The 22,802-nt window shown below is 41.0% G+C and overlaps 1 protein-coding gene across 5 annotated transcripts in view; it reads left to right on the forward strand.

The window, feature by feature from the left end:
* gramd1a (GRAM domain containing 1A) overlaps window positions 1–22,332 on the forward strand; it is a 40,799-nt gene extending 18,467 nt beyond the window's left edge. For all 5 annotated transcript variants that reach the window (XM_033640642.2, XM_078171502.1, XM_078171503.1 and 2 more), the window contains 12 exons: window positions 286–404; window positions 1,078–1,387; window positions 3,664–3,817; window positions 4,784–4,930; window positions 6,878–6,999; window positions 8,459–8,601; window positions 11,484–11,587; window positions 12,513–12,743; window positions 14,017–14,101; window positions 17,411–17,518; window positions 20,129–20,249; window positions 20,451–22,332. In XM_033640642.2, coding sequence (XP_033496533.1) covers window positions 286–404; window positions 1,078–1,387; window positions 3,664–3,817; window positions 4,784–4,930; window positions 6,878–6,999; window positions 8,459–8,601; window positions 11,484–11,587; window positions 12,513–12,743; window positions 14,017–14,101; window positions 17,411–17,518; window positions 20,129–20,249; window positions 20,451–20,552 — 1,746 coding nt within the window. In that variant the 3' untranslated portion in view covers window positions 20,553–22,332. The remainder of the gene's footprint in view (window positions 1–285; window positions 405–1,077; window positions 1,388–3,663; window positions 3,818–4,783; window positions 4,931–6,877; window positions 7,000–8,458; window positions 8,602–11,483; window positions 11,588–12,512; window positions 12,744–14,016; window positions 14,102–17,410; window positions 17,519–20,128; window positions 20,250–20,450) is intronic.
* Window positions 22,333–22,802: the final 470 nt, after the last annotated feature.

The following is a 22,802-nucleotide window of genomic DNA, read 5'->3' on the forward strand; positions in this document are numbered from 1 at the left end:
GAGTTGCTAACTTTAATACTAATTTGCTGATATGATGGATTCAATTTGTCATTTGTCATCACAGAGGTCAGCAAAATTCAGCATAGTCTTTTTAAAGCACAAATTTGACCAAAAATTAAAGTGAAGACCAAAAATATGTTGCTTGTGTATTTAAATGTTGTTGGTTCTAAAAGATAAATCTGAAGTGTGACCCTCATGAATTTATTCAGTGTTATGCTGGTAATAAAGTGGCTGTATACTGAGTGGTTTGATGTCTGCCATTTTAATTCGATCCTTTTTTTTCAGTCTCTATCCCCTAAAGAGCTCTGGCACATCGTACACCAGTGTTACGGCACTGAGCTGGGCCTCACTAGTGAAGATGACGACTATGTCTCCCCCACCGCCGAACACATGAACGGCCTACTGTAAGTATTCATATGTAAATACATGCCAATGTGTGGCGCAGTGCATGTAATTTGTTTACTTGTATTGTTTATATATGTATGCAGACATGTTAACACACTGAACAAAGTGAAAGAGTAAGTAATTTGTGTGAGGGTATTGTGTCGTTGGCAATTTCATTCTATGCAACTTGTCACAAACATGGTGGGTAACATTTTTGACATTGAAGTGTTAGTTATGTAAATAAATACTGTACCACTGTTCCAGAAGGGACGAGACAGAGAGGCCAAAACTTATTTTATTGTGTTTTTATTTGCTAAAACAGAAAAAGTAGTCAAGAAAACAATCTTCATCTGAATCTCAGGTTTCATGTACTGTATGTGCAAACACCTCCAGCCCAACTGACATACATGTAGCATGAAAGGTTAGTTAGCTCTTTCTTTAAGCAAACAAGCAGATCCTCGCTTATCAGAAGACAGGTTGTTTGTGTGTGTGTGTGTGTGTGTGTGTGTGTGTGTGTGTGTTTTTCTTTTTTCTAAGACTGTCCAAGTCCTGTCTGATATAAACTAGCATAACAATTGCATTATATGCCTGGTTAGTTAGATATTCCCCAACCTTGTCTCTTAGTTCTTTAACGCTTTCTCTGTATGTATCTCTGTCTCACGCTCTCTCACTTCCTCTCCCTCTGTTCCCTAGGCCAGGAGATGAGTCAGTGTCAGTTACAGATCTACTAGACCTAAGCTCAGTGTCAGTTCCCTCTACGGGCAGCTCTCCTCCTCCCCTGGTGCCCTGCGGTTCAGCCAGCCCTCCCTCAGCTACCAACCTGGGGGGCTCCTCTCCCCCTTTCTCCGCCTCCTGTCTGCCCATAGAGGTGCCTTCGTCATCTGGACGCAGACCCAGCTCTGAGCCCCTCGAACCCAGCCCGCCCACGTCCCACAGCTCGATGCCATCCACCACTCCCACCAACGCCTCTGCCTCTGCCCCGGCCTCTGCTGCTGCCTCCTTTGTGAGTGTTTTTCTTGACATCCACATGTGCTTAAGCGTGCAACATTGCAAAAGCTGGTCTTCAGTGTGGCGTTATGCATAGTTTGATCTCACAAGATGTCCTAGTTTTTTATTACTTCATGTGCAAGACAGCTGGGCGAGAGTAATGACAGACTTGCACCTCATGCAAGGCTGAGATTGTTATGCATTTTAAAAAACTAATAATTATCCCATACAGCTGTGGACTGTCAGTACCACATGCTTCAATTCAGTAGAGACCTCCACTTTAATAATCAGATTCAGCACAGACACAGCAGAGAAGTCCGCTCACTAATTCATCTGCTCCTGCTATTGGTGTTTCAAGACACCAGCCTGATGTTTGGACAGCTGGCTAGTTAGCATTAGCTGCATGGCAGGGATGGGCTGAGTAATGTAAAACCCAACACACTGCTCCATTTAACTGCCATGGCTTCACCTCTCATAACTAGAGATAACACCTCGTCACCTCCTGTAGATGTGACTGCTAGATACACTACTATAAAGCCAGAGTCAGCTGGCCATCTAGAGAGTCATAAAGTTGAACTACTTAAGTCACACTTAATGGGACTGTTGTGACTCATGACAGCTAATGTAGATGATGTCTTTGTTTTTACTTTATGACTGAAAGTAATGTTTGTGTGCATGTTATAATGAATTTGTCATATCATATTTCTAAGCAGTGTAATCACTGCTTCACTGATGTATCTGTTGGATTCTATGTTTGTGTAAAGCCAGTGTGTTAGCAAGTAAATAATGGCATCTAGCCAGCTGTAAGCTGTGTTGTATTTGATTAACACGTAAGATTTGTACACTTGCTTGATATGTTATATCAAGTGCAGGCTGGCATCAGTAGTACTTAGTAGTTTCATTTTAACCATTAGGTTTTTAGTAAAGTGGGCTGTTGTAATAACGGCAATGGTGCAATACTGTGCTATTGATAAGCCAACCGGAGGTTATGGCAAGCAATTGCAACTACCGCTATGTTTGTGGGTTTTTTTTTTGGTTTTTTTTTAGCATGGGAGCACCACATAACTAAACTATGCTACAAATTCCAGCAGCATGATGAGGCGCTGAATGTCTACTCTGCGCTGAGCTCTGCAAGGTTGCCCTTTCTTTTTTTTTCTGGTCGCTGAAAGTTGAAAAATATTAAACCATTTGGTAAAGCGCTGCTACCACTCATCTGTCATTTTTACTCAGCCGTCTAATCACAGTTGAGGAAGGGGAGGACGAGTAGCCCACCGCATAGGCCAGCCGTCACATTGCTGAACAACAACAGTGGAAAAGAAATGAATACTGAACTTAGACAGACTGGCCAGTCTGTCCTCTTTCCCTACATGCTTTATACTTCCCTTCATCCAGAGCAAATTCGTTGCCTTGTACAAACGGTTTTACTTCTACGGATCTCCTGTATAATAGCAACCAGATGCAACCTAAGCATCTCAGCTTAAAAAATGCTGCGCCTCTTATAGCCCTAAAATATCCAATTACAGCCTAACAATGAAGCTTATTTACAAAGCACTTAAATCAGGATAAATGAACTGATTTGCAAAAATAACAAACAATGGCGGTAATAATACAAATTGCGCTGTTGAGCAGCTCTTTTTCACTGCAGAGGAGATTCCTTCACCGCAACAGCCCTAGAAAAACCTTGATTAATTTCTGGCCTTGTCTGTACCTGTGAAAGTTTGTTTATTAATTGGATTCAGATTACTGCTCTAAGTAAAAACAGATGCTTGATTACAAAAATTAATAATTAAGTACATGGCAGGCTTGTTTGCGTAGCACCCTTTCAAACAATGTAACAATGCTTAGAAAATGCTAAATTAATGCATTAGATCAACATAAAAAGACAAATACAGTCACTTCAAAACAAAATACAATAGGATAAAAATACTAGACAAGAAATACAGGATGTGTTCAAGTTAGGATGTGGAATACTGTGTAGTTGCTCCATTTGGTTCTGTGTACGATCAATTCTGCTCAAAACAGCTGCTGTGGTTGTTTCCGCCACAGTCCTTATCTTGATATGTACAGATCAAGCCCAAGCAAAGCTAAAGTGAATAAATGGAGCGCTCTGCTGACTGTGTGCCGAATCTCAGATTAATTGCACGGCTGCAGTGTCTGCTCAGGCTGCGTCAACACGAGGTCAGCTCAGCTGAGGCCTCTTTCCTCTCAAGTCATATGACAATGGGGTGATTTCTCTACAAACCTCTTGCTAACTATCCTCTGGTGTGCGTTTTTTCCCCCTCACTGCATCAGTATCTGGAAGAGGGTGGAGACAGCCTGTCCGAGTCAGCCAATCACATGCTGCCCCCGCCAACCACCAGTCTGGGAAACCTCTCCTCATTGGACATTACCAACGATGAGGAACTGCCCACAGACCCCAGCAACTCCTCTGACACGCAGGAAGAGAGTGAGTGTTGTCTTGGTGAACAAACCACTACAAGAACCCAATAGAGATGAGAAGGAGTAAATTATATGAAGATTAGAACTGAGTACATGCACTTTAATAGTAACTTTAAAAAGTACATGTATTGATTTTTAATGTACTTCGTTAATTAAGTGAATAAAAATCAGAGGATACACAACATTCAGTTCTGAACTTGAAGCCAAAGTTAGATCTATCTCAAGGACTTGTAAACTCTCATGAGATTTTACGCTGTTACACAAATTTTTCAACTCTCTTCTCTATAGTTGTCGTGTCCTCTTTATTTACTTGGCTTATTTAAGGTTATTAGTTTTAATCTGGTTGTAAACTATCATAGTTTTATTATTTTCCCTTCCCCTGATCTTTGTCAATGATACATTTCTCTCTGCTTCATCGCTTCCACCTCTTCTTCCTTTCACAGTGATTGCAGGGAAGGTTGTTGAAACATTAACATGGAGTGATTTACTGCTCCGTGGTTGAATCTGTCCTGAAGTACATCAAATGTGTTGCATGTTGTTTTGGCAGATTGTCAAATGATTTACCCGAAATTGCCTCCAAGCTGACAAGTTTATGATTTGATTGTTTGAAGGTTCTAAAATTTAGCGCATAGCATATTTAATAGCAGAATGTGTAAACCAGAAACTGCTCAGTAGACCTTCACCCATTCAGGAGTAAGCAGAGACATACAGCAGCAATCTGTGCTTCCCTTGAATTCATTTGGCAATAAAGTCACTGTCATACCAAGAGTAAGTGTGATCATTATAATACATTCTAAAACATACACAGCTGATGGGAAGTTTGCATAAAAGTTTTAAATGACCTAAAGATGCCTTCACAAGATTTATAACTCGGATCAAAGTAGGGACGAATGTGTAACCACAGCTAAAAATATTGAGTCAAAATAAGATCTAAGGAAAAGTGAGTCATTTGTGTTTTCCTCTTGACTTTCAGGTGAGGTGGAGTCGTTCTGCGCTGACCTGAGCGGGCGGCTGCACATCAACACTGCGGTCCGCATGAGTGTAGACAAGCTGCACGACCTGCTCTTCTCTGCTGACACACACTTCATCCAGCACCTCTTCTCCCAGCGACACTTTACTGGTAGGGAAAACACACACCTACACACCAGGGCTGGCCGATTGGTCAAATATTACTTTTAATAAAGATTTCCATTTCCAATATTTGGGGAGATGAATAAAATGATTATTGTGCTGCATTGTGTTTTGAACGATGCTTTTGTTTTATCTCGTGTAATAAATCCAGCCAACCCCTTTCCTTTACAGTGCTGTGCTCAGTGTTTCCAACTTGATGAATTTCTCACGAGATTTAGTGACTTTTCAGACCCTCGTAGTTACTTATTTTCACAAAGTTATATTTTTAGGTTGTCCGCCCCTTCATTCCATCTCTGTTAAGGAGAAATCTCAAATTTGGCATAAACTTCTACTTGGACGCCAAAAGTCAGGAACAGCAGGGGAGACATTTGGTCAGATACTGAATTGGTATTGATCACCTTGATATTGTGCTGATTGTATAGATCTTCTGTGCTGCCAGGTTGTAGATGTGTGTTTTAGGACTTGTGGCTTGGGACAACATTCATATTTGAAGTGTTGTCTTGCCGTCACGGCTACATACGAGTCTGGACAGACATGGACGTAAACTGCTAGCAGAGGCGTACAACTGCAAGGCGGTAGTATTTCATTTTAATTATATTTAAAGTTTAAGAAAATCCACTGTTAAAACATTTTTTTTAGAAAGTTCAATAAATGTATGATGATCGTGTTCAGTAACTGTGATCTCAATATTGACCAAAATAATCGTGATTATGATTTCTGCTATAGTTATGCAGCACTGCTAAACACACAATTATGATGCTCAAAACTTAATATCAGCCTATACACAGTTTTTTTGAGAGTTAGTCAACTCCCATTGATTTTTATTGATGAAATGTTAAGGCATGGTTGGTTTCTATTGGGTCATTGACATTTGAGAAATCTCCTTGAGCTCTTTCTCAAGCTGTGAAACTGTGCTCAGCTTTGATAATTATGTGATTTTCCTACATTGCCCAGAATACATGTCAGCAACCAGCACAGAACTTGCGTTAACTTGTTTCATAACATGAAGTGCAAGAGAGCGGGTTTTTCCTGTTGACACAGTGACAGTTAGGGCCCAGTGTTTGTTGTTCTTCTGCTGCTCACTGGACTATTGAGGCTGCTGCGGTGTAAAAGACACTTTAATTCATGTCTCTGTCAGTAGAACCTGATGTTTGCTGTTGATGTTGATACTATGACATTTGATGCACTGCCAGTATCTGCCCGTGCTTTCACTACACTGTCAGTTATCTGCTAGAATAAGAAAACACACCGGTTGCAAACATCTCTTCATGTAGTCTTTAAATGTGTGTTCTTTGTCTGTGGTGTTATTGCTCTGTGAAAGTAACTGTGTTCCCCTTGTGAGGCAGCTGTGCTACTCGTTCCAGCTGATAAATACCAATATAGTGAAGTACCCACACCCGCCCCTCAAAGACATGCTGTAGCACACTATTGTGCCACTAATGAGGGTGCCGAGCTAGCTGTTTACGCTGTGTTAACCACCCGCTATCACGGGTTCTTCTCCTTTGTGACACTTTTTTTCATACACTGTCTTGTTACTGTATAGCCATTTTTTATTTGATAGACTGATAATAAAGGTCATATTTGCATAAATGCAAGGTTTATTTTTGACTTTTTTTCAGTAGTAGTTTAAATGAGGACAGAGGTGAAGCGGTGGAGCTGCTTTGGCCAGTGGCTACCACAGTTGGAAGCCCAGCCCGCTCGGGAACATTGTTTAGCTCTAATTGGGGCATTTCTTTCTTTCTTTTTTTCATGAAGGAGCATGGAGTGAGTCCCCTGTTTTTTCTCTTTCCCCATTCAACTCCTCTGGATCTCTTGGTCTCTCCTTTTCAGTTATAAATTCTCTATGTCCTTTCACTCCATTATTTTCTCTTGGGACTTTTTATTTCTTGCACTTGCTAATTTGCTCATCTCTTTTCTCTCTCTGTCTCTCTTTTAGACCTATCGGTGGGTGAATGGCAGCAGGACAGCAGCAGTGGGAATACTAGCCGTGTGCTTAGCTACACCATCGCGCTCAACAACCCACTCGGCCCTAAGACCGCCCCTGTGGTGGAGACGCAGGTCAGTCCTTGACAAACACCGACCTTTTATTATTTCATTATTTAGCCCTTTGGCACACAGACTTTGCTGGAGGCAAATTACCAAGACAGAAACACTGTGCTTATTTAGCTGCAACTGGAGTGAGACTTTCCCTGTCGTTGTATGTAGTTGTGTCTTTGGGATCTTTTTCTGATTTTATTTTGGGCCTAGTTAGGGTTCCAGTGCAGATGTCAGGACTTGAGGTGATGATCTATTGTAACAAAAACAATTTATTTTTACACATTCACGAAAACAAATGAAGCATTTCATTTAAAAAATAAAATATCTACAGTGTGGAAATAATGTTACATCTGCTCTGACCAAATAATTGCTACCACACAATTAATGCTATACCTTCATATGTCCTTCAGCTACAAGATAGTTATATTTTATCAAGTAGAAGTTAATTTAAATTATTTATAAAGCTTACGTAACACTATTTCATTCAGACTTAGATTCATCTTAGTTTTCAGAATTTATTAATCACCTCGTTTTTAGCACTCATATTGTGGAGCTATACTACTGCTGTACTAATTATTGATTACAAAAGCAAAACCACGTAGGGTAGGTAATGAAATCGATGAATGTCTGAACACAGAGTAACACCAGTAACACCAACTACCCCAGCCAGCCTTTGACCTTTTCCCTGAAACAATAAAGTATTTACACTGAAAACAAAAGAGAAAACTTCAGTAACATACAGAGGTTAGAAGCCGGGTTATGCTGGAAAACGTATGGTTCACATGATGTTTAATCGGACCACATCGGAAATCAAACTTTGATTCTCTGCCTGAGCCCAACTGTGACCTGAACCGACCTGTTAGGTTCAGGCTATGGACCACTGTGCACACTTGAAGACAGCGCAGCCTGTTTTGCCAAACCTGTTGGCCCTGAGAAGCATAGCCGACAACAGACAGAACTCCTGCCATGGTTGGGCTCAGGCCAGGCTTGGACAGAAACTGTGCAGGTTCATGTTAGGTCTGATTTGTTTTGTTTTTTTTGTTTTTTTTTTGAGCTCATCAAAGCTCGAACTGTAACGTGAAGTGAAAAGCCTGCTGTCACAGAAAGGGTGGGGGTTCAACATGGGGAAACACTCGGTTGTTCCTATGAAAAGTGACAGAAATGTGAAAAATGAAAAGAGAGAACTTTGGTGAGATATCAAACCCTGCTTGCTCTCTGACTTCCGCACAGCTGGCTTATCATAGTTTGAAGAGGCCGTGAATATCTGATTGTCAGTGTCAGAAAGTTACAGAAGCTGTTGTACAGGAAAGAAAACAAGCAGTTCTGATTAAGCATAATGATGTCTTCACAGAAGTTAATTATCAGTGGAAGAAGCCATAACTAGCCGACGCGTCAGTCAGTGGTTTAGCTATGTTTCAGAGGAAACCAAAATGTTTGCATACCATTAACTGTGCTCCTCCACTTTTCTTCCTGCTTCCAGACGTTGCATAAGAGCAGCGCCCGGGGCGAGTGCTTTGTGGTGGACTCTGAGGTCATCACCTCAGGCATCCCTTACCAGGACTACTTCTACACTGTCCACAGATACTGCCTCACCTCCATCAACAAGCACAAGAGTCGGCTCAGGCAAGTTTGTTGTTGTCTTATTAGTGTTATCATTGTGGGTGGCATTTTGAGCTCACCGATTGGCTGTGAAAACCACAGTGAAAACAAGAGCTTTGAGCGACAGTCACACTCAGGATCACTCTCATGTCAAATGTGTTGCTTTACTTTGAGAGCTTATCGATTTCATGACACATCCTGTGACTGAAGTGTTAAATTTATTTCAGATATGCTTTGTAGGGCTGTCAACGACAATTCTAAATTTAATAAAAAAAAAAAACAGACATTCAGATGTGAAAAAACAGCACTACCCTGGCTGTCTGCCAGCAGCCCAGGCCAACAGGAGACACATATCAACACGGATCATCAATTTGATATTGCTCAGAGAGACAGCACATTTTCAGTTTCAATATAGCATCACCCACGGTGCAGCAAGAGAGGTCTACGGTCTTTAAACTAAGTTGTACAGTAAAGGACATCTTATTTGTGTATTTTGGGTGCATTCGTAAATCCAATCTGAAGGTTTAAACTAAAATATGAGTGCTGTTTTTTGAAGAAATAAAGCATTCTATTTCTATATGAATTAACAAATGCTTAACTTAAAATGGGTAGCGCTCCGACAGAGTGCCCAGAGTACAGTCTGCCACTCCAAGAGTGTGGTGCTCTGATTAACTGGTATATTGTAACAGTGCTCCGAATTAACAAACTGTCCAGTTTGTACCAAAGTGTGCTCCAGTGCTGGGGATGACTATTTACAAATGCAACACATGCACATATTTTACAAGACATGTTTATGTTGAAAATTAATATACGTAGTAGTTTTGTCTCGTTATATTAGTCTCTACTCTAAAATAAAATGCACAAAATAGATATTTGGGTGGTTCAAACCTATGTTTGTTTTTTGTTTTTTTTTGTTTTTTTAGAAGGAATAATTGGACATTATTTTGTTTTTACAGCTGTAGTGCTTTGCATATGTATGCTAGACTAAAACAACTGTCGGCACAAATCTTGTTCTTTCTCTGTGGGTTTCATGATGAAAAATATTCACTTTGACCCAAAGTTGCAAAGTTAATTTCTTTTTTGATACTACAGTCGACAACAGGTCCCATCCACAACTAAAAAGGCAAAAAATGGAGCTTCAACTAACAGCAGCACCACATATTAAAAAGCCAGTAGCATCAGTGGGATGTGAAGTAAACAGGCTGAGTGCCAAATATATGCAAATCCAAGAGCATTAAAAGAACAGCAAACAATGACCTATCTTATGTACGTGAGCAGCTGCTCAGCACAGGTGTTGAGTTTTCCACTGATGACCTACAGTGTACCCTACTTGCTAGTCTCATACACAACACAAATTAAACAGTCACATCCAAACAGTGGTGATGGAAGGCGTCATGTTTCATCACCTCTTTACATTTAATCCATAGAATCCTTGTTTACACACACTCTCAGTCTGCTGCAAAATAGATGATGCAAACTGTAGCTGAGTCGTTAAGCTACTAAGCCTGGGGACCAGAAACTCTCATATGAGTTAAGCCCATCAGAGCTTTTCCTTGTTTCGCCAAGTGTCCCTTGTTGCTTTCCTGATAACTTAAAAAAAAAAAAAAAGTCAGCCCTAACACGACACGCCTACCTTTGTATTACAGGTCACTTTTTGCTTGACTGCTTTTTTCTCACCTCTGCAGACGTCAAAGGCAAAGCCACAGTTTATATTAGAAAAAGTGTCCTGACACATTTAAATGTCTCAAATGGGAGAGATTCCAGTCAAATATCATCTGTGTTTATTGAGCTTAAAAACATTTGATAGACACAGGCAATATGAAGAATGACATCATCATGGCATGTAGATCTATAATATTTTGAAATGAAAAGTAGGTAACTTGCTTATACAAGTTTGTTTGGTCTGTTTCTGTTGCATTTAATGAAGTGTAATCTGCACAAACATCTGTTTAAATCACACAGATATCCCACTGTATATGTGTGTTTTAACTTGTTAACTGTACCTTACATTGATTGATCAGCTCCCAGTCTGTCTGTGAGCAGCAGGTTCCCCTCTTTTGCTGCTGTGAGCTGGGAAATAAAATCAGTGAATGAATAAAAACGAGCACTGCTGATTTCCTACCATGGCGCTGACATGAAAAATATTCTTAAGTAAATGTCTGCGGTCAGTCAGCGTGGTGACGGCAGATCAGCTGGCTACTGTCCTCTCAGCTGCTGCTCTGGCTACTGTCCTCTCAGCTGCTGCTGAAAAGCGGCTGCTGTTGTGGACACAGTCGCTGAATGCAGGTCAGAGCTGATGTAGATTTAACACTGCTATCTCCATGGCGGTGATAGTAATGCTGCCAATTACATTGTGTGACAAAATATGATGTACACAACATGAAAGAGAAGTGCGGACAACACTTTTTTCTGTCAAATACATAATTTCTGTTGAGTGACACTCATCAGAAATGTTGAATCAGGCTTTAGCGTTCAATAACTCCAGTGGTATAATCCGGCAAAACTGTTAAAATAGGTCAAGCACTCCACACACGTCCATCATTTTCCAAATTTTGGTGGGCTGCATGTTGTGCTTTTTTGTGTGTGTGATGGCTTCTTTCAGAAAATGGAAACATGACATCTTAGCCAATTAGTTTGCTGTAGTGCTCATGTAAAAACTTAGTTAGTTGAATTCATACATTTCAAAGGAACATTCTGCAAATTGCAGGAACTGCACAAGTTCCTGCTTGTTGTCAGGCACTGGTTGAAATTCTTGGGAAATGTATGATATCATTATTACTGAGAACAGCACTAATTAAATGTTAGAGTAATATAGAGCTGGTTGATTCATCCTGTATGAGAAATGCGTGAGGTTTTTCTTTGTAGACACATTAGATTATCTATATATTTGTTTTTCCTCTGCGCAGGGTTTCCTCGGACATCTGCTACAGGAAGCAGCCGTGGAGCCTGGTGAAAGCACTGATTGAAAAGAACACCTGGAGTGGCATTGAGGAGTACTACAGACACATGGGTAAGTCACATGGTCTGCCTCTTCCAGCTTACCCCTGTATACACACAGCTTGTGGAAACCAAACTGACCTGTTAAGGTTTATTTCCCTTTTGTAAATAACTGAGCAAACGGAAAGTGAAACTGCGTAAGCAGGACACACTTAACAAAAAAAGCGTTTCATGTTGCAAACCACAAAACATAGAAGCTCTATCTATTGTCCAGTTTTTGTTTGTTGTAGCATGAATATGTTCACAAGTATCATGTATCATGTAATAATAATTAAGAGACACTCCAACTTTCTCTTTCAACATGATGATGAGAGTCTGCTCATGTGGTTGACAGTTTATGTAAATTTGACAGATAAACTAGTTCTATTTTGACATTTCAAGGGCTTGTAAAACTAGTAATAGTTGTCAGAACGTTACCTGATTTATGGTATCAGTACCAAAATTGTTTTTTCAATAGCTTGATGGTATTTACATTCCTCATACATTTAAGAACATGTCCTGCACATTGTTTTAATCTAACTTTATTGTGCTAAAAGATGTATGTGCAGAGTTTGACATCAGAAAGATGTCATTACTTTCAATTACTGAGTTTAAGAAAAGTACCTATCTATGAGCAGGATTTTGGAGCTTGGAAGCCAATCGGAAAAATATTAAAATACTTTTTAAGCATATTTGAACAGATTTTTTAAAAACATGTTTATTGTTCTCACATTGTCATGCAGGAACTTTGGTCACAACCCACACATACTTACATTTATCTAAAATATTACTACAACAATGCAGTGGCTGGTCCAAGAATAAAAAAAACAAGAATGTGTTTGTTCTGACAGTCTGTGTTTAGGACCTGTTGTGACAGATCGGAGGTAGAGCCAGTTGTTGCCCTTTCACCTCACTTTTTGTATTTTGATTCCTCCATCTATTTACTTTCCCCCATGCAGAGAGTGAGGTGTGCAAGCTGGAGACGCTGCTGCAGACTGAGGTATCCGTGGTAACCACCGGCGAAGCAGTGGGCGCAGACGCTGCCAAGACCCCACCGGCCCTGCGCCGCCGCAAACGCACCTGCTCACGACGGCAAGGGGAGAAGGAGAGAGAGAGGGAGGGAGGAGGCATGGGCGCTGGAGACCGAGGGGACAGAGGAGTCGGAGAGGAGAGGGACAGGAGAGAAGCCAGTAAGCCAACCAGGATACAGTTGTTGAGATGCTGTTGGTCGGTGCTGGGAATTACAATCCCTGACACCAACATTGATGCTCATGTGCTCAAGCAAAAGCCTGAATCCATATTTTGTGCAGTAGTGTCCTCTAGGGGTTCTGTTTGGAGTTACATGACAGAGATACAAAGAAGGGACCTGAGCTCACTGTTTGCCTTTACAGGAATACTTCATCCACAAAATGACCATTTATATATCAGTCAGTCATGCCATGTTACCTTTATAATTGTGAAGAAAATTTGCCTCCATGGAAAATAGCAAACATATTGATTCATTGATTGATTGGGGACCACATTTAACAACAGCAAAACTACCAACAACCTGTGCAGTGTAATGCAAGTCTCAATTATCCAGTCGTATGCTCACTAGAAAAGTTTCACTGTCAGGTCAGGTTTAGATTGTAAGATTTTAGCGAAAATGCATGTGTTCGGGAGGTACTGAGCAAAAGACTGGATAAATGAGACTTAGATTATACTGCAAGAGTTTGTAAACTGATGTTTTGATATAGTTTTGTACTTGCTAAACATGTTAAACACAGCATGACATTATTTAGAAATGGTTATTTTATAGGTGAAGTATTCCTCTTCAATAAACTGTATCTTCATCAGAGTCAAAATGGAAAAACACTGGGCAAACACACATATAATCAAACCAGACTAGGTGTCTAATTGTCACTGGATAATTGGTTGAACAGGATTTTAAATCTATGGATAACGGATCCAAAGGGTGGGGGTTGCTAGAGCAAATCAAACATTAATCTTTGACCCTTGAGCGTAATGGGATGTCAAGGAATGCTTTGTTTTACCTTGTTGAATGTTTCTGACTTGGAAAAATTATTTGTAAGTGATAGTATTTTTGATTTAAGTTAGAGTTGCAACATTCAGACAAATGATGGATTATTCAATTGAGAGAAAATGAATCTGGAACTACTTTGAAAATCAGTCACTTTTTTTTTAGCAAAAATGCAAAAATGTGATCTTTCCAGGTTTGCTGTGGACAAAACCAGACATGTAGTAAAGTCACTTTAGGCTCCAGGATATTGTAACAGGCTTTTTTCCCACTGTTTTCTAATATTTTGTAGGCCAAATAATGAAGTGTTTAATCAATAAAATAAGGTACAGATGAATTACCAACGAACATAATTGTTGCAGCCCTAATTTAGTTACCTTTGTTAGAAATCTACATTGTAAACATAATGATCACTAAACAACCTGTCTTGTTTTTCATTTTTTCAGGTGGTCAGTATATGAAGCTGGGAGATCGTTCACATGGTGGAGGACCCAACAGTATATCCACCATCCTCCTCATCGTCAGCTTCATGTAAGTTCAAGTGTGTGCACTGTGTGTTCATGGCATTAAGTTTATTAATTACAGCAGACTCTCTAAATCCTGGGCTTCCCCTCTGGCTGTCATAACTCAAAATCGTTTCCACTTTAATTTTGTACTATACACTGATCAAATTCCAGTATTATGTCTTATCAGTTTTTACAGTACATAATATAGTGGAATTTAAGGAGTTCCTACCTGATCAAATCCCTGGTTTGATTGTATATTTTTGATTATATTGGCTTTCTGCTGTCTCTGTTCTATCCACGTCTGAATGCTCCCTCATTCAGACACATTGGATATCGATCCTCTGCATACTAACAGCCTCACAATGCCTTTCTTGCTATTTCTCTTCTTTTCCCTTCCTTTCTGCAATACTTCTTGTGAATAGGATCTGTATCAGGTTCGTATGAGAGGCTTTGATTTTTACACCACTGGCTGCATAAATAACAACCATGTAAATGATACAGGAAAAATCCACCCTTTTGATAATCTTAAGGTGCACTCAAATTTAACTTAAAGCACGTTTTTGTCTCTAATTCTTCAACACAAATGTTTTTGCTAGAGTGATTTTTTTTAAATCTTAATTTGTTTTTAAGTCCATATCTGTTTTTCACAAACCTGCAAAGGACTAGACAAACATTTATTGTAGTTTACTAACAGATCTCATCTCTATGTGTATGTTAGTGCTCTCTGCCATTTAGTTGTCCTTCACATTCAGTCTAAAACACACCTTTAAGTCACTTTCACACTTGTAGTTAAGTTTATTTTAGGGCTGCCCCCTGAGAATGTTCAAGTCAAGCAGTTGTGTTTATTTTATTTCATTTTATTTTATTTTAATGCTGCTGAGTACCCCACTTTCATGTTGCGTTCCGGTGCAGGCAGCCACAGACACAGGAGCCCCTTTTACACTGCCAGATTTTCCGCAAATGTTAGGCCGTTTTGCCGGCAAGCTGCAAGTGTTTATACACACAGAGAAATGGTTAGTTGATCCGAGGCGCCCAATTTTCCGTCTCGTAGGGTAATCATATTGGCGGAACCCTTTCAGTTTACACAGCCCGAGGCGGCCTTCCGCAACGGGATGGGCTGTTGATGACTTGTGGGAGGAGCTGTTGATGACACTGCACATGCGAGCCGCTGGCAGTGGATAAACAGGAAACAGCTGATAGCAGGAATTAGCGAGCAGGTAGTAGCAAAAGGGAAAGGCAAACCTGACAGATACTGTAAAGATGAGCAACTCAGGAGACAAGGCATTGCGCGCCCTCCTTGCTCTCACAAACTAAGAGGCCATTAACCGTCAGATGACGGGGACGGTGAGGAACGGGCCGACTTACGAGAGAATCGCCGCCTGACTAGCCGCGGCTTCCCTCTCACGTCAATGTTTACGTCACACACTGAGCCACATGTTTTGTTATTTGCTCACGCCCCCCATTGCCCCGAAAAAGGCACATTCTGTAAAAACAAAAGTAGGTAGGCAGCAATTTGCCGCACTTCCCAATTTCGTTTTTATACTGCCAGTGCTGAAAGAAGACTGATTGGGCTTTCCTGCAAATTTGCACAATCCTAAAAAGGGCTAGGGACTAAAGCCTGTTTTACACTGCCTGTTTAAGGTGGGTATCAGGCCGGTATGCCGCATCATCTGTCTGTCCTGGAAGAGGTCCCTCCTCAGTTGCTCTTCCTGAGGTTTCTACCATTTTTTTTTTGCTGTAAAGCCCTCTGAGGCAAATTGTTATTTGTGATATTGGGCTTAATAAATAAAATTGATTGATTGATTGATTGATTGATTGATTGATTGATTGATCATTGTTCTGTATCAAAAACACAATCACGGAATGGGGAAACATAGTTGTCTAGCTTCTGGTTCACAAACTGAGGTAGTAACAGTGCCAGAAAGTGTCTATATGAACGGGACAGCCGGCAGCACAGGATCATGTAATGTTTTGACAATATGTTATGCGTGCGATCAATAATGGCAGATTCAAAAAGTAGCTGTTAGCAGTTAGCAGCTAACTCAAAGAAGAGGAACAGAGGCCAAAAATGTCTGCATATTGTGAAAACAATGAGGTGAGGTTATTGCCATGTTATGCCATTGTTAGTGTTGAGAAAGTGCTGCCAATGCCTTTGTTATGTCACACTAGAGGTGTTATGTGTTATGTGCCACACCTGTCACACCTCTTTTAATTCCACAATACCAGCATGCTGTCTAAAATCACACATGGTTCTGTTTGGTTCTGTGTAAAAATGCAAAGGGGATATAAAAAAAGGGACTTTGTAGCAGCCCTATAGCGCGATCTCTGTGTAAAACGAGATTAAGTGGGACAGAGGCAGCTGCCCGGAGGAGGTGAGGCTTTGCTGGTCAGGCTCTTAGATAACTTTATGCCTTCTGCTTAGAAGTGGTAAATTAACAGCTCACAGCGACTTAATACAATCCAGATTCTGGTTTGTATTTGTTATCTAGTGTTAGTAAACAATGTTGTTGCACATTTTCGAGCTGTTGTTCATGTGGTTAGCAGGCATTAGCTCAGATGGCTAACTTGTTTTGTGTACAACATAACATAGTGTCACTGTCATCCAGAACGTTCCGCTAATTCCCCTTTACACTCTCAAACTCTGTATGACAAAAATGGAAAGAATATTCAAATATTCCTAGCTGAATATTCATGTTGTGTGTGATCACTGTGTATCAGGAATTTTACTGCCCACTTTTTCTTTACCTGATTCATGTACCACCAGTTCAGTTAAGCATTTCCCAGAATGACTTCTAGTAACGTCAAAGAGCAAGATTTGTTTCCTGATGAGCGTTCAACATGAAGATAGAGACATGAACAGCTTATAGCGGAGCATCCTTCACTCAGCACACAACACATTGTGGTCTATGGCAGCCACTGCCAGAGAAGAAATAGCTATCTGTGTGTGTAATATCTGAGTCTAGAAAGTAGTCCTAAATTTAGGTATTTAACATCTACATTTGATCAGTTATAAACGAGAAACAAAACGTATGAGACCAGCGATAAATTCTGCAGAGGAACACAACATGCAGTGTAATGGTAACACTAACATTTGTGTCAGGGTGGATTTTTCCTTCAATAAAATCACATTGTGTTGTGAATAAGTTCTAGGTTGTGATTAAATTGACAAACAACAGATATTTGTGTGTGCTCACCTCGTGCTGGCAGTATTGTTCTACTGTTGACATCTTATTGATGTTCTCTGAGTGATTTCTTGTCAAAGCAGTTTCACTGTTTTTGAGCTTTTTCACAGTCAGTAAATTAGACAGTCGTCTTTTCTCTCTGTCCCTGTCAGTCTGGTGGTGCTGGTGGCTCTCAACATGCTGCTCTTCTACAAGCTCTATGCTCTGGAAAGGGCAGCCCATACACTGGAGACGTGGCACTCCTATTCTGTTGCTGACAGGTAAACATACCACACTGTTTTCCATGCAAATATAGACTCTGTTGTGGTGTTAATTGGCATGTGGTGTCAGGCTTATGGAGTTATTCTTGTGGGATCTCAGGTGGGAAATATCCCACAGAGTATTAAGTTAATGCAAAGCAACATATCCCCTTGTCTTCTGTAAGTTAAGTAGATGAAAAGCTAATTAATATTTTATCATTATTGACAATAGATCACATGATTTCTAATGCTGAACCCACAAAGAATGATCACCTGACTCTACACAGCATTTTGAGGTCCTTCAGCTCATTGTTTTGTTTTTTCGGGCTGCAAATTAACTGTTTTGGTTCACTCTCACTGTTTTTATCAGCATTGTTTTCAGCCAAATAGCTAAACACTGCACACGACCTCCCCAAACAGGAGACAGGCAACATTAACAACTAAGTAGTAGACATAGTGAAGGATTGAATTGCCTAAAGGGGTAGTTTGGATTTTTTTGAAGGAGGGTTGTAAGAGGTACTTAGCAGGCACGAGTACCACCACATAAGCTGAGCAGTCCACTGCTGTAGTGGGGTCAGCAGCGAAGTGTATTTCAGCCACTTAAAGAAATCAATATCAGTTTATGTGTACGCTAAGTAGAGTATTTTCACTGCTATACTTTGTTGTCAGACAGCCTGTACTAACGGGGAACTGAAGCCATTATCTTTGCTCTCCTCAAAGCCACCAGACTCCTTTGACAAAAACAGTATTTTTAACTTGGAGAGCATGGGAATTGCAGGTCCACTGTTACCATGATTGGTCAGTTTGTGTTATTGTGTGAGTTTGGGGTTTCAAAGGGTTAGATTGGATTCACCAAAGTCACACAATAACATAAACTAACCAATACAGGCAGCTGTTGACCAGCGGCTCACATGTTCTGCCAGGTAAAATTACTGTTTTTGTCAAGGGAGTCAGGTGGTGTTAAGAAAGCAGAGAATGGTTTCAGTTCCTTGTCTGAAAGGGCCTCTGGCAGCAAGGTAAAGAAGTAAAAGTATTCTAAATATAGCGTACACGTGGGCTGATAGGTTTTTTTTTTTTGTTTTTTTTAATAGGTTGCTAAAATGTGTGTTGCTTCTGCCCCCTGTCTACAGCAGTACATTGCTGAGCTTCTGTAGTGGCACTCCTGACTGTTTCTCCCAACTGGGAGTGCGCTGACCGCCATTTATTGTATTTATTACATTGAATACAGATAAGAACCTTTACAGCCCCTTTACAACCCCATTTTAAAAAGTCAGAACTATCCCTTTAAGAGCCACATAGTATCTTGGGGAGTTGGTGGAGACCAGAATAGAGCTAAAAGAGAGTGAATATTGGACTTGCATTCATCAAGTTGAGAAAACCCAGTTTCCGTACCTGGTTGTTTCCGTACCTGCTGGATATGTACATAGGCATCTGTTTGTTAAGAAGCTGATCATTAAAAGAAAATGTGATTATATGTCAGTGTCGAGGTGACAGCTTGTTTGTGCTGCCCCCTTTATTTCAGGTTTAAGAACCATGACCTCACGTCTGCCTACTGGCTATAGTCTGAATTAGGGATGCACCGATTATTCGGTAACCGAATATATTCGGCCGAATATTGCAAAAAAACACACATTTGGTATTCGGTGGAATAAGTTAAAAGCAAGGCCGAATAATAGCGGCGTGTTTTGATAACGCGATCAAACGGTGTGCCGTGACGGGCGGAATAAAATGTCAGCAGTGTGGCGATCCGTCCGTCAAGGCACTCGCATTTGCGACTAAAAATAGTTTTGAGCGAGCAAAATAGGCTTAAATCATTCAGCACGCTGTGCGAGCAGCCTACAGATTTCAACCAGCAGCAGAAACGAAAGGCGAATCCCACCGATTGTGGGTTGAACGGGGGTCACAGACACAGACAGTAACGTTCTCCGTACCCGGCAAGTCGGTTCCAATAATATCCTCTTCTTGGGGTCATGACTGCCCAGAAGTACCTGAACAGCTGAGCCAGCCGAACACAGGTATGTGATGTGTCAGAGGAGAAACGAGCCTTTCATATTTCTGTCTTTGTGTCAGTAACGGCCCACAAACCTCACCGCACTTTAGGGACTGTTCTTTACTTATGAGGGGACTGTCAGGGGAGGAGGGTGGCTGGTTGATTTTTATTTTATTTATTTATTTTATTTTGATCCCCCCTATGTTAATCACTTATTGATGCTGTTTTTGAAGTATGAATAAGTCAATAAGTAATTTATTCCATTGAAATATCATTGATGTATTATAGAAAAGTGATTTATCTTTTCATAAATGACAAAAGGCACATCTGCCTCATTTTCGCTGTGGTATCGTGATACTACTCAGAACCATGATATTTTCATTGGTATCGCACAGTGGGTCCCAATTTTGGTACCGTGACAACACTAATCTGGAGGAGGTTCATCTGCAAACACTAATGAAAAACTAAACAATGATATTCGGTATTCGGTACTCGGTATTCGGCCAAGTGTTTAATAATATTCGGCTTAGGCTTCGGCCACAAATTTTCATTTCAGTGCATCCCTAGTCTGAATTTGTCTTGTTCTCTCCTCCCACTTCTTCCCCTCCTTTTCCTCCCCCCTCCCATTTTCCTCTCCTCAGTCCTTTGCCCCAGACAGCTGGAGAGTGGGCTCAGGTCTTACAGCTACAGAGGCAATTTCACCAGGCTCAGCTCAGCAAGTGGCAGCAGATCCTGCAGTCCTCTGTCACGCTTCTTGACCAGGTATGTGTGTGTGTGTGTGTTTTACTTGTGTGAAGCAAAATGCTTTTAGCGCACCTCTGCAGGGACCAGTCAGCAAGAAATCTCATGCGTCACACAGACTGCTTGTGCTCATAATGTGCTCGCTGCATTATGTAATCCAGTATGTCTCACTCGACCTCTCCCCCCCATCACCCCATCACCCCATCCATGTTTATCCCCCAGATGAAGCAGTCTTTAGAAAAGCTCCACCGGGGCATCGTGGTCCCAGAGGTGCAGCAGGATCCCCCCGATGAAACTCTCACAGAGTCCCTGACTGAGGCCTGAGCCCTGCCTCTTCTGGTTAACAGCTCCCTGCTGACTGTCTCCCATTTCTGAACACACCCTGGTGGACTGGTAGAATAGAAAGGAGACACACAGTTTGCCCTTTGCCTCATCTCCAAATGGAAAACCAGGAGTGGGATACACAGGGGGACCACATTACCCACATCTCTCCTCACCTGACTGACTTGAAATGGCGACAGTCGCCTACAGCCTCAACCAGTAACAATTTCGCTATCAGGACCACAGCAATAATTTACCTACAGCTGCAAGTCACCTGTATGTAGTGTGTGTGTAAACAGGCCACTGGTGGGCCGATTTCAGACCATCCACTCCTCAAGACTCATACAGACATTTCAAAATGGCCAGCTGCATTTCAGAATAACTTCATTTTCAGAGCCCACCATTTTATGACTATCATAGACTTCAGTTCCTCCTCTGGCATTTCACAGGGATCAGTGATTCTGGAAAGTTGGACCATGTCCTCTCAGTCCTGGGAACAGTTAAGACACCTTTGCCGCTAGTGAACGCCTGCTGAAACAAAATGGGGGGATGCCACCTGCTGTGTGGATGTGACCAACAAACACCCAGACAGAGAGTGGAGAGGGAGCAGGACGCCTCTCCCGCTCTTTCCATCTGGGATTTGTTCCTCCATGTCCGAGTTGAGCCCCCTCTGAGGTCGTCAAGCCTCCATGAAACGGGGATGAGGAACATTTCAACACCAGACACTTTAGTTTTCACCTTTATTTTTTAGATGTAAATTATACATCTGAAGATGAACTTCAAGCACCATCCCACTCCTCCCTTTCGGGGTTTTATCTTATTTCAAAATCAGTGTATTGGATCGTTTGTTAGGACAACGAGTTGCATCTGACTGGACTGTTACAGTATTTATTATTACCGATGACTTTTGATCTGAAGTCCTGTCCTGCTCTTACAAGAAGTCATTTGGGTATTTTGTGCTCTGATTTGCTGTTGCAGTGCAGACCAAGAGGAGATACACGAGAATGATTACTGGTCACAGCAATAAAGACAATAGTGATGCTAGTACTTTTTGAATGTTTCAAACAAAGTAGTATATAATAATAATAATAATAATAATAATAATAATGATGAATTGTGTGTGAATGTGTGTAGAGGCAGTGAAAAAAAACAAGCAAAGAAGGTAATGACTTGACAGATGTGTGCGTGAGTGTTCATGAGGAGTCCTCATTGTTTCAGATGTTGCATTTTCATATTAGCATTTGTTGAGTTAAGTTTTTTTGGAGATTTCTCTTTCAAGTTCAGTTGCTCACTCTCTATGTCAATGAGCTTAACAGTTCAGGATTTACCGAGACTTGATGAGGTGGAAACCTTAACACCAGAACTGTCAGCTACTTCATTGTCCAACTGGGCCGGACATTTCACAACTAAAGGACCAACCAGATTTTTGTAAGCCCAGGTGAAGAAAAAGGGAATCTGTTTTGCAGTATTGTTTATTTGTGTGTGTGTTTGTAAGATTAATTTGACTCACTTGTCTCTTTTTATTTTGTTTATTTTCTATCTTTATTATTTTGTCGTTTATTTTCAGCCTGTCCTCTCCATCCACTCGACTCTGGCCTCCGATGATGTGAAAACATCTCACCCATCACTTTGTTTTCTTCTTCTTCTTCTCATCGCTCAACCCCACTCTTCCTCTCTTTCCTCTGTGCTGTTCCCCTTCGTCCAGCTCTCTCTGTTTCAATGAAAATTACGGCTACAGAAGCATGTGGGCCACGCTGTGCATGGCCATCCGCAGATGACAAAATGGTGTAATATTTATTAAGGGGGGGGGGGGGGGAGGGGGGGGATTCAGGGTAGATTGAGGGAGAGAGATGGATGAGAAGTGGGGATGAGAATGTACTGTAAAGATGTGATTGTACACCACGCCATGGAGAGAAATGAAAAGTTCTAAAACATGCAACAGCTCCTCGCTCATCTTTGAGTCTGTGTGTCTTTACATTCAAAAGACTTGGGTCACATCTTGCAGTGGATTGTGGTGGAATGGTTAATTTTTCTGTACGTTCATCTGTCAGTTATTTGATCCAGAGCCTTCGCAGGTCGCCTATGCTGTTTAGAACATCTATACCTGTGTGGTGGTGTCTGTGTCACTCTGCAGTTACACCTCCCAAACACTAGTTGGCATCAGGGTTTCTGTGAAGTGCTGTAAAGATAAGTTGATTCAAAACACACATTAAACACACATTAAACATGGCTTAATAGAGACGATTTCAAACA

This window comes from Epinephelus lanceolatus, chromosome 10, assembly GCF_041903045.1.
Source record: "Epinephelus lanceolatus isolate andai-2023 chromosome 10, ASM4190304v1, whole genome shotgun sequence".
NCBI lineage: Eukaryota > Metazoa > Chordata > Actinopteri > Perciformes > Serranidae > Epinephelus > Epinephelus lanceolatus.